Raw genomic sequence first — 11,576 nt, 5'->3', positions numbered from 1 at the left:
CTGAAACAAAGCCCCAGCATGCTCTCATTAGCTGTGTCTCAAAGACACAGGCTGTACCCTGCCCCCAACCATCCTGTAGAGGACCTGGGTCCCCTCCCTATAAAACAAAACAAAATACTCCCACCTTACATTGCCATCTTTAAGAACCAATCCATGCTTTAATCACCATTCTAGCAGCCCTGAGCCTTACCTGGGGAAAAAGAGGCCTCTCTTCCTTTACTTTCTTCACACAGTCAGCTACCAGCCTCTTCATTGCTTTGGGGCAGTTCTTATATAGCTTACTAAGATCTGGGGAGGCATACCCTCGGCCCACCATGAAGATGATCTAAGGGAAAGAAAACAGCTGAGCGAATGGGGGGTAAATGAACTACAGCAAATATCAAGTCCTAACCCTCTAGCTGCCCAGGCTGGGAGAGGCCCAAGGGCTCCCACGCGTTAGGACCTTTAGCACCAGCACAGACTCACCTGATCTCGGTTGTTGATGTGAGAGTAAGGAAGTTCCCCCGTCATCAGCTCATATAATACGATGCCATAGGAGTAGACATCCGACTGGAAACTGAATGGGTTGTTATCCTGCATTCGGATCACCTCTGGGGCCTACATGTATCACCATATGACAAAAGTGCATTTATCACCATATGACAGACCTCACAGACATCTAGGGTCCAGGCTGTCCCTTTCATTAGTTATGAATGAGTCCATTCTTCAATCCCCACATAGTTTTTCCCCCAAAGGACTACAACTCAGGCACTGGGTAAAAGAGCTCAGGAATCCTTGTCTTTAAAGGACCAAGACCTAGCACTTCTATCACCCAGCTTATTAACTCCTCTCCACACTAAGCTTCACAGTGGTTCTGATCAACAGCTTCCTCAAGAAAATCTACAATTGCCCTGAGGCTGAGGCTGGCTGTCACTAGGGGTCATGTGGATTTCGGGGAAATGTACAGAAACACTTTAAAAGTTTGCACATAAATCCCCAGGGCATTCCCTTTGCCCTGTACCAGAGACTGCTGGTGGGAGCCCAGATTCTCACCATCCACAGGACAGAGCCAGTAGGTTGTTCAACCTGCTGAGAACCACTCCAGCGTGACTTTACTGTTGCCAAACCAAAATCTCCAATTTTCACTGTTAGGCCTTCATGGAGAAATATATCTCAATGCTTGTTAAGGACTCTGGTTTCAAAAGAATGGTCAAGTTAATTTTGAAAAACATCCCAAAGTTCTTTATAACATGGTAATCTCTCCACCTTCCCTCTGTCACAGCCTCTGCACTGAATTTCCTAAGGTTTCTGAAGTTCTTTAAAGTGCTTTTGAAATGCCCCTTCTTGCAGAAGACAGGCAGGGATTGGTCAATGTGCCAGATTATTTGGCCCAAGCCAAAAGCAAGCCAGCGTTTCTTCCCTGCTGCCGATTCCCATTTGCACATCTAGGTGCTGGGTCCCTGGCCTTGTGACCTTTCCACATAATACAGGTGCTTGAAACCCTAACACAATGTGCAGAGGCCACACTCCAGTGCTCCCGAGAGGGCCAAGCATGGCCTGCTGACAGCTTACAGTCATTTCTGCCTGTATTCCGCCCTCAAATCACCATCTGAAACTTGAGTGGTTAACAAAATAGCAAATCCCTTACTGAGTGTTCAATGTTGTCATAAGAAATTCCTCACTAGAATTGGTACCACTTGGTGACTTCAAAATGAGAACTGAAGTCAGCTCGCTTCTGGGTAAAGAAGTCATACAGTTTAAGTCTAACTTGTGAGGGAAAAAAATTTAAAAAGAGAAAAAAAATAAAAAACAAAACACATACAAAGTGACTTGTGATCTGTTGGTGCCCAGGAATTCACACCTCCTTAAATCTGTGGTGTCTGCTTTCATGGTATAATGTTTGGCTGCTAAAAACCCCACCATTGAAAGGTATTCCACACCTCAGACATGTACCTAAAACAGGCCATGTCCCATAATCCAACACAACTATCATGCCTCTCACTGCTCAAGAAGAAAAGTGTGGGTTGTAATGCCATCTTTCTTTCACAAGGAAAGGCTAGTGGAGGGTGGCAGATTCAAATTTGTTAAATTTCATGCCTTACAGCATTAAAATATCTTTCTTCATTTACTCTTCTATAAAAACAACCCCCTCTCCTCTTGTAACAGTGACTTCTGAGGAACCCACTTATGTACCTTTGAGAAAGATCATTTTATTTATTTTTTTGAGACAGTGTCTTGCTCCATCCCCAAGGCTAGAGTGCAGTGGCATGATCTCAACTCACTGCAATCTCTGCCTCCCAGGTTCAAGCGATTCTCATGCCTCAGCCTCCTGAGTAGCTGGGATTACAAGCACATGTCACCACACCCAGCTAATTTTTAAATTTAAGAGACGGGGTTTCGCCACATTGGCCAGGCTGGTCTCAAACTCCTAGCCTCAAGTGATCTACCTGCCTCAGCCTCCCTAAGTGCTGGGATTACAGGTGTGAGCCATCACGCCTCGTCAAGAAAGACCATTTTAAATAGTGATTTTGGAAATCTTTCAACATCTGGCTTGTAGCTACTTGCTATCCACATAACAAGTAGATACACATACACACACTGGCCACAAACTAGAAATAAACATAAGACAAAAGCCCAATCCCCCTCAGGTTAAATTTACTAATAGTGTGATAAAATTGTACCTATTTCAAGTTTACGGAAATCTCTCCAAATCACTTTTGCTGAGATAAACTCAGAAAGGAACCTAACCTAAACATCGCTCTCATCAGCCCAGGTGAAGCATAAGCTGCTGAGAGGCAGGCCAAGCCTACTAATTTTCTGACTTTCCTGTTTTCCTGTCCTCTTCCTCTTTCCTTAAAAAGATATCCCCTGGCACCGACAGCACTTGTGATAAAAAGGCTCTCTTCTGTTTCCCTAAATTTAGAACTGAGCAGTCAAATGAACTCAACAACCAAAGGATACTGTTGGATTTCATGTCTCTGTGGATGATGTTCTTTGCATGCAAATAGCTGTGAAGGGAAAAGAAATTATTAAAAATAAGGTTGAGGGGCATGGGTAGAAAGCAGTTTTAAAGTACAGCTAAGAAGTAAAGCCACTGAAGGTCTGGCTCCAAGGAGTGTTACACACAGGGACAGACCCTGTGCTGTTCAGCCTGGTTCACATCACTGCTTACCTGAAAGTGAGACCACAGCACAAACATCCTTACACTTTTTTTTTTTTTTTTTTTTGGAGACTGGAGTGCAGTGATGCAGTCATAGCTCACTGCAGCCTTAACCTCCTGGGCTCAAATGATCCTCCCACCTCCCAGTAGCTGGGACCACAGGCATGTGCCACCACACCACATTTTTTTTTTTGGTAGATACAGGGTCTTGCAGTGTTGCCCAAGCTGGTCTTAACTCCTGGGCTCAAGTGATCCTCCTGCGTTAGCCTCCCAAAGTGCTTGGATTACAGGCATGGGCCCCTGTGCCTGACTATTGCTGACACTTCCTCAAGCATCAGTTTTACTCAAAAGTCATTCTGATAACCCAATGTCCATAACTGATGAATGAATAATGTGGCATATCCATACAATGACATGTTACTCAGACACAGAAAGGAATGAAGTAGTGACACATGCTACAACCTGGATTAATCTTGAAAATATTAAACTGGGTCAAAGAGCCCAGGCATACAATACCATATCTTATGTATTATACACAGTCAAGCATCACTTAACGGCAGGGATACCTTCTGAGAAATGTGTTGTTAGCCAACTTGTTACCATGCAAACGTCATAAAGTGTACTTACACAAACCAAGATGGTACAGCCTACTACACACCCTGGCTAAATGGTATAGCCTGTTGCACTTAGGCTACAAACCTCTATGGCCCTCAGTGTACTGAATACTGTAGCTGGTTGTAACATGGTATTTGTGTCTCTAAACATAGCCAAACATAGGCCAGGCGCAGTGGCTCATGCCTGTAATCCCAGCACTTTGGGAGGCCGAGGCGGGCAGATCACGAGGTCAGGAGAACGAGATCATCCTGGCTAACACGGTGAAACCCTGTCTCTACTAAAAATACAAAAAATTGGCCCGGCATGGTGGCAGGCGCCTGTACTCCCAGCTACTCAGGAGGCTAAGGCAGTAGAATGGCATGAATCCGGGAGGCAGAGCTTGCAGTGAGCCGAGATGGCGCCCCTGCACTCTAGCCTGGGTGACAGAGCGAGACTCCATCTCAAAAAAAAAAAAAAAAAAAAAAAAAAAGCCAAACATAGAAAAGGCACAGTAAAAATACAGTATTATAATCTTGTGGGACCACCTTCCTATATGTGGTCATTGACCAAAACATCATCATATTATATCTTACATGATTGCATTTATATTAAACTATAAAGTAGGCAAAATCCATAGAAACAGAAAATAGCTGCAAGTGGGTGAGAGGTATTGGGTGACTGCTAATGGGTATATCATTTGGATATCTGTCCACTCCAAATCTCAAGTTGAAATGTGATCTCCAGTGTTGGAGGTGGGACCCAAGTGGCAGGTGTTTGGGTCATAGGGACAGATTCCTCACAAATGGCTGGGTGCCCTCCCTGCAGTAACGAGTAAGTTCACACACTATTAATTCACATGCTATTAGTTCACATGAAACCTGGTTATTAAAGAGTCTGGGACCTCCCTCCACGCTCTCTCTCTTGTTCCTTTCTGTCACCATGTCACATGTAGCTCCCCTTGCCTTCTGCCATGAGTAAAAGCTTCCTGAGGGCCTCACCAGACACAGATGTTGATGTCATGCTTTTTGTACAGTCTGCAGAACCATGAGCCAAATAAACCTCTTTTCTTTATAAATTACCCACCCTTAAGTCTTCCTTTAGAGCAACCCAAACAGACTAATACAATGGGCATATATTTCTTTCCTGGATAATGAAAATGTTCTAAAATTAGATAGTTGTGATGGCTGCACAACACAATACCAGATTTTAAAAGGGGGGATTTTATGATATATGAATTATATCTCAATTTTTCTGAAAAGTCATTCCATTTCTTAAAATATACAGAAGGCAACTTCCATATGAATTTTAAAGACAATATGAGAATTTATGTAGGACTTGAAAGCACAGCTATAGCTTAGTAGCTCCCAGGTGTCTAGGGGGTACAAGGAGTTCCTACTCCTCTACCATAAGGGGCACTTCTGAGGAAAAGTTTGAGAAGCACTACCCTGGGCTAGCCAGGAAAGGTGGGAGGATCACTTGAGGCCAGTTTGAGACCAGTCTGGGCAACACAGTGAGACTTCCGACTCTACAAAATACACGAAAATTAGCTGGGCATGGTAGCGTGTGCCTGCCATCCCAGCAACCTATGAGACTGAGCCAAGAGGACTGCTGGAGCCCAGGAGTTCGAGGATGGAGTGAGCTATGATCGCGCCACTACACTCTAGGATAGAGTGAGACCCTGTCTCTCTAAGGAAAGAATTTTTTTTTTTTGGAGATGGAGTCTGGCTCTGTCGCCCAGGCTGGAGTGCAATGGCGTGATCTCCACTCACTGCAACCTCCACCTCCCAGGTTGAAGCGATTCTTCTGCCTCAGCCTCTCGAGTAGCTGGGATTACAAGTTCTACTATTTTTAGTAGAGATGGAATTTCACCATATTGGCGAGGCTGGTCTCGAACTCCTGACCTCGTGATCCACCCACCTCAGCCTCCCAAAATGCTGGGATTACAGGCGTGAGCCACTGTGCCCAGCCAGGAAAAAGTTTTTAATTAAAAAAAAAAAAAAAAAAAATTATCCCAAAAATGGCATCTGTTTAAACCCTCATGTGGGATAGCCATGCCTCAGACAGCTGAGCAGAGGGCACTGCCACAGCTATCCAAGCAGAAGGTACATGCCCCCCACTATGTTCTCAAGTTTCTGATAAAGTGAGGGTAGCAAGCAGAGCCCGAATCTGAGCCCCAAGGGGGAAGCACCAAGGGGGAAGTTCAGTCCCAACAGGGGAATCTGAACTTTTTTTTTCTTTGAGACACAGTCTCGCTCTGCAGCCCAGGCTGGAGTGCAGTAGTGTGATCTTAGCTCACCGCAACCTCTGCCTTCCATGTTCAAGCGATTCTCCTGTCCCGGCCTCCTTACTAGCTGGGATTACAGGAATGTGCCACCATGCCTGGTTATTTCTTGTATTTTTAGTAGAAACAGGGTTTTGCCATGTTGGCAAGGCTGGTCTCGAACTACTGGCCTCAAGTGATCCACTGGCCTTCGCCTCCCAAAGTGCTGGGATTACAGGTGTGAGCCACCTTACCCAGTTGGAACCTGAACAACTCATTCCTGATAACTGGCCCCTCCAGCCAAGGTCAGAGGCTTACGCAAAGATATCACAGAATCGCTTAATGGGCTAGAAGGCTTTTCCTGATCCTGGTTCCAATTTAGGGACAAATTTGATGCCTGGGTCCCAGAGAGGCATCAGACCATCTACTCACTCCATTCCCTGAGCCGTCTGTCGGGCAATGTCAATTAGCTGGAACATCTGAAACTTGGTCTCCTGGACATGCAGGTGTTTGTAGAGGCTGCTGCCCTCGCACCACTGGGTCACAATTGCCAGGTTGTCCTTTGTCATGTACCCCATGAAAAGCAGAATGTTCACATGCCGTGTTTTGCTGGGGAGGTGAAGAGAGGAGAGGGAGGAGGAAAGTGCTCAGGGAGGTCTACTGTGCTTTCCCGTGGACACTGGGTTCTGTGCTCTTGACACCACCCCCAGTCCCAACCTGGAGGGGGCTAGAAAAACAAACACATGGCATGGCTGATAACCCAGGTGGCATTCTGAGCAAAAAGAGAAGCCCACCATTATTAGTTCACTAGGCCATCAGTTCAGTGCTGGCCTTGCTTACAGAGACGACATTCTCTTCCATCAATGTACACTCCATGACCCTCCCTGTGGAGGTCACAAGGACTCCTCTGTAGAAATCTCCATTATATCACTTATCCCTACAAGTCTAAATAGTGACTGAAAGATTTGAAGGTTGACTGTTCTGAAGTCTAAAATAAAGCAACTCAGCTATAAAGAGGGTTCTGGGAAATAAAGGTAAAAATAGGGCCTATTTCTGCCCACCTCAAACCAAAACCCAGAGATAGAACTTGGGCTACTGAGTTTACTGTGCCCAGAGGAGGGTATTCTCCTGAGAATGGGCTCTTCGAAAGGCCTGACAGCCACATAAACTGCAGGAAATATCCCTTGCTCTCAAGGAAGGAGCATCCAACCACAGGAACTCCACAGTGAGTCCTAACTGCCCGACCATCCCAACACGCGGCACAGTCCACTAACTCTGCAGTCCTTGTACTCCCCACTCCAGCACTCCAGAGGGACTGGACTGCTAGCTTTGTACTCACCGCAGAACAGCCACCTCATTCCTGAAGGCCTGGAATTGCTCTGGGGTTGGGTTGACAACCTTTAGGATCTTTACTGCAACGTCTCCTGCAAAATTAGTTGGCAATCAGTGCAATCAGTTGATCTTAGTCTTTCAAATAACCTAGTTTTGAAGAAGACACAGTGAATCATTTATCCAAAGAATCACCTACCTACAGAGATACAACAAATCTCCAAAATTTTTTTTTGAGACAGGGTCTCACTCTGTTGTCTAGGCTAGAGTGCAGTGGCACACAGCGGCCTTGACCTCCTAGGCTTAAGCAATCCTCCCACCTTGGCCTCCCAAAGTGCTGGGATTACAGGTCCAATTTCTACATAATTCAAATGACTCAAAAAAGTTACATAGGTTAACTGCTATCCTTACAGTTAGGCCTTCAATAGTCTTGGTTAAACTATTCATACCAATCCTGGCAAGCCCCAGACGGGACGTCATGTGTGACAGGTCAAAACCTTGTCCTGTGGGGATGAAATCAGTGCATGGATATGAATGGCCTGGCAAATGCAGAATGACTGGGGCTGGATGCTGGTGTAAGGAAGCAGACCGTTTAGCAACTACTGAGGCTGAACTCTGAATCCACATTTCAGTGAGACCTAAGATGGTCACTAGGAAAAATTCAGAGATATATATTGAAATTAAACTTCTCTGCCTTCAATACCGTTAAAAAGTAATCCTAATAATACTGAACTCTGGCACTGTGTGTACTTTTATCTCTTTTAATCCTCACAGCTGCCCTATGACGTAATTTATCTTCACTTCAGACAACAAGCAGAGAAGTTTAGTCACTTGCCCAAGGTCATACAGTCAAAAAACAAAGAGTGCTGCAGCCAGGATCAAAACCCCAGTCTGACTCCAGTTGTTATCCTACCTACTATACTGACAACTGACTGTCAAGCACTGTAAAACCAGCCTCTTGATATAACTTTAGACACATCCAGGGATCCCGTTCCACTTTCGAGTGCTATAAATTTAAAAGCCACTTTCTTTTCTTTTTTTTTTTTCCTGAGACAGAGTCTCACTCAGTTGCCCAGGCTGGAGTGCAGTGGCGCAATCTCAGCTCACTGCAAGGTCTGCCTCCCGGGTTCACACCATTCTCCTGCCTCAGCCTCCCAAGTAGCTGGGGACTACAGGCACCCGCCACCACGCCTGGCTAATGGTTTTTTTTTTTTTTTTTGTATTTTTAGTAGAGACAGGGTTTCACCGTGTTAGCCAGGATGGTCTCAATATGCTGACCTTGTGATCCGCCTGCCTCAGCCTCCCAAAGTGCTGGGATTACAGGCATGAGTCATTGTGCCCGGCCAAAAGCCACTTTCAAAAGTGTTTCTGGAGCCTCTCTGCTGGGGCCGTCCTCTTTTTTTTTTTGAGATGGAGCCTCGCTCTGTCACCCAGGCTGGAATGCAGCGGTACAATCTCGGCTCACTGCAACCTCCACAAGTGATTCTCCTGCCTCAGCCTCCCGAGTAGCTGGAATTACAGGCACACTCCACAATGCCCAGCTAATTTTTGTATTTTTTGGGAGACGGGTTTTCACCATGTTGCCCAGGCTGGTCTCAAACTCCTGACCTCAAAGGATCTGCCTGCCTCAGCCTCCCGGAGTGCTGGGATTACCAGCGTGAGCCACCCCACCTAGTCCTCCTCATTTCATTTCTGGGAAGAAAATTGGTAGAGAGATGGTTCTCACAATAGGTACCAAACTGTCTCCCCGTGATCTCTGGTTTTCTCATCTAAAGTTTCAATGAGTCCCTGTGTTTTAACAGCAGCCTCCAAAGTGGCTCTCATCCAGTTAACCTGCACATGTGTTTATCATGGACCATGGGCCATGGGCTGCCGGTGAAGGTGCTGTTGACTGGATGAGAGAGATTCACACTATGTTTAAAGCTACCTTCTATCTAGAAAAATGGATCTGGTATACCATATGGGACACGTGTATAACCAGCCCTGAGTAGGAGGACAACAATCTTTTGCTTAAGTGTCCATTCTGGTACAGTTGGAGCCAAGACAGGAGTGCTGGAACAGAAGGGGTTCCCCAAGATGGGGGAGTAAATCTTTTTTTTTTCTTTTTTGGAGATGGGGCCTCACTATGTTGCCTAGGCTGGCCTCGAACTCCTGGGCTCAAGCAATCTTCCGACCTCAGCCTTCCAAGTAGCTGGGACTACAGGTGCCTAAGTAAATCTCTTTTCCAAGAGGATATAGAAAGGTTTTTTGAAAGAAATAGGATATAAACCAAGGGAAGGACTTTGGTAAATAGGAGACAATGTTTCAGACTGGGCACATCAGAAATAAAGGTGAGGTGAGGGGGATGAGAGAAACCTGAGCTGTGTTTAGTAAACTTTAGGGTAGGATTTGGACACCTGTAGGACAGAAAGAGGGAGGCCACAGAGGAATCTGGTGCAATAGCCCAGGAAAGGTGCAAGCACAATGGGTAACTGTGGGGACTTAGAAAGAAGGGATGACGACAAGAAACCCTGTGAAGGTAAACTGACCCAATGAGGCAGTCAACTGAGTGGGAGTGCTGGGAAAATGGCCAACACTATGACCCAGGCTCCAGGACCCAGAAAATGGCAGAGTCTTTAATGGGATGGGATAGGACAGGGCTAGGGGTTCAGTCACGTGGCTTGGGAGATGCTGGATGATTGCTCAGGGGGAACTGCTTCTAAGGACCTTCCTATTTCATGGGCCTTGTTTTGCAGTCCATTCCTTCTTATAGCTCTCCTCTGGGCATGCTCTAGTTGTCACTGAACCCACCCTCTGGTGTCACCTGTTCTGGCCCTAATCAGTAATACAACCTCAGAATTCAGAGCCAAAGTTCACGCAGTGACTTACTCTGACCTTGTAGTCGGCTGAACTTCCTTAGCAGTTTCCACAAGCTATTATCATTAAGCCACATCTTCCCCCTCCAGTTCTACTTTTTGGAACAACGAATAGGACTTATCTCTGTTAAAAGTTGATCTTTTCTTTTTTCTGTCATCTTAGCCAGTTGAACTCTTCTCGCTTTTCTAAATCCTCACTACTGTGCAAATACGTATCACACCTCTGGTTAAGTCACTGATGGGAAGACTAAACAGGGTCAACCAAAGACAGAGCCCATGGTACTTGCAGGGATCCATCTGCCAGCCAGCTCTCGTTAACATAGTTATGGTAACAGATTATTTGCAATTTCTTATGAAATCCAGAAGCAATGTTCTATACTGCAGCATTTCCCTCATTTACATATAAACAATCCAAGGACTGCCACGAAAGGGATTCATTCAATCTGCTAGGATCAATGAACAAACATTATAGGAAAATGGATTTCAACTCTAATAAAGAACTATTCCATGCCCTCCCCTTGCCCCACCCTGGCTCTTGCTCTGTCACCGAGACTGCAGTGCAACAGCACCATCATGACTCACTGCAGCCTCAAACTCCTGGGCTCAAGGGATCCTCCCACCTCAGCCTCCCAAGTAACTGGGACTACAATACAGGTGTGCACCACCACACCCAGCTAATTTTTAAAATTTTTTGTAGAGACGAGGGTCTCATGTTGCCCAGGCTGGTCTCAAACTCCTGACCTCAAGTATTCTCCCGCCTCAGCCTCCTAAACTGTTTGGCCACTGCACCCAATTATATGTGGGCCACTGCACCCAATTATATGTGGGCCACTGTACCCAATTATATGTGGGCCACTGCACCCAATTAAGAACTATTTTCTACTAGTAGGAACTACCTGGAGATAGAATGGGCTTTCAGACAGATCATGAGCTCTCTCATCACACTCATTTTCACACAAAGGCTGGCCAAGCCTCCTAAAAGTCTTGTACGACCCTGGATCCCATTTAACCCAAATGATACTCAGTCTTTATAGGATCCTAAAACACCCTACCACTGGACCTCACTCCTATTAGTCTACCTCTCACTCACTCTAAATGAAGCCATAAGATCTCGAGTTCTCTGAACAGGCCAGGTGAGTGGTCCACTTTGCACTTGATATTATTGCTGCTTCCCTAGATATCTGCACCACCCTCACCCTCCATGCAAATGCCACTTTCTTGGCAGATTCCTCCCTGACCAACCTACTAAAAACTTTGAACTGGGACTGCCAGTGCATATCTCCTTTCCTCCATTTTTCTCTTTAGCAATTACAGCACACTATATATTCTGCTTTTCTTGTTTACTGTCCCCGCTAAAAATATAAAGTCCTTAAGGTTTTTTTTTTTTTTTTTTTTTTTT

General features: G+C 45.6%; 1 protein-coding gene across 2 annotated transcripts in view; it reads right to left on the bottom strand.

Annotated features, from left to right (window-relative positions):
• RAF1 (Raf-1 proto-oncogene, serine/threonine kinase) overlaps positions 1-11,576 on the bottom strand; it is an 85,973-nt gene that overhangs the window by 1,041 nt on the left and 73,356 nt on the right. For both annotated transcript variants that reach the window (XM_017856112.1, XM_017856111.1), the window contains 6 exons: positions 7,333-7,417; positions 6,426-6,602; positions 2,941-2,987; positions 1,033-1,151; positions 466-597; positions 191-325 (listed from right to left, as the gene is read on the bottom strand). In XM_017856112.1, the coding sequence (XP_017711601.1) occupies positions 191-325; positions 466-597; positions 1,033-1,151; positions 2,941-2,987; positions 6,426-6,602; positions 7,333-7,417 (695 nt within the window). The remainder of the gene's footprint in view (positions 1-190; positions 326-465; positions 598-1,032; positions 1,152-2,940; positions 2,988-6,425; positions 6,603-7,332; positions 7,418-11,576) is intronic.

This window comes from Rhinopithecus bieti, unplaced genomic scaffold (genome assembly GCF_001698545.2).
Source record: "Rhinopithecus bieti isolate Rb0 unplaced genomic scaffold, ASM169854v2 scaffold_44365, whole genome shotgun sequence".
Taxonomy (NCBI): Eukaryota; Metazoa; Chordata; class Mammalia; order Primates; family Cercopithecidae; genus Rhinopithecus; species Rhinopithecus bieti.
This window is presented reverse-complemented; position numbering and strand designations above follow the sequence as displayed.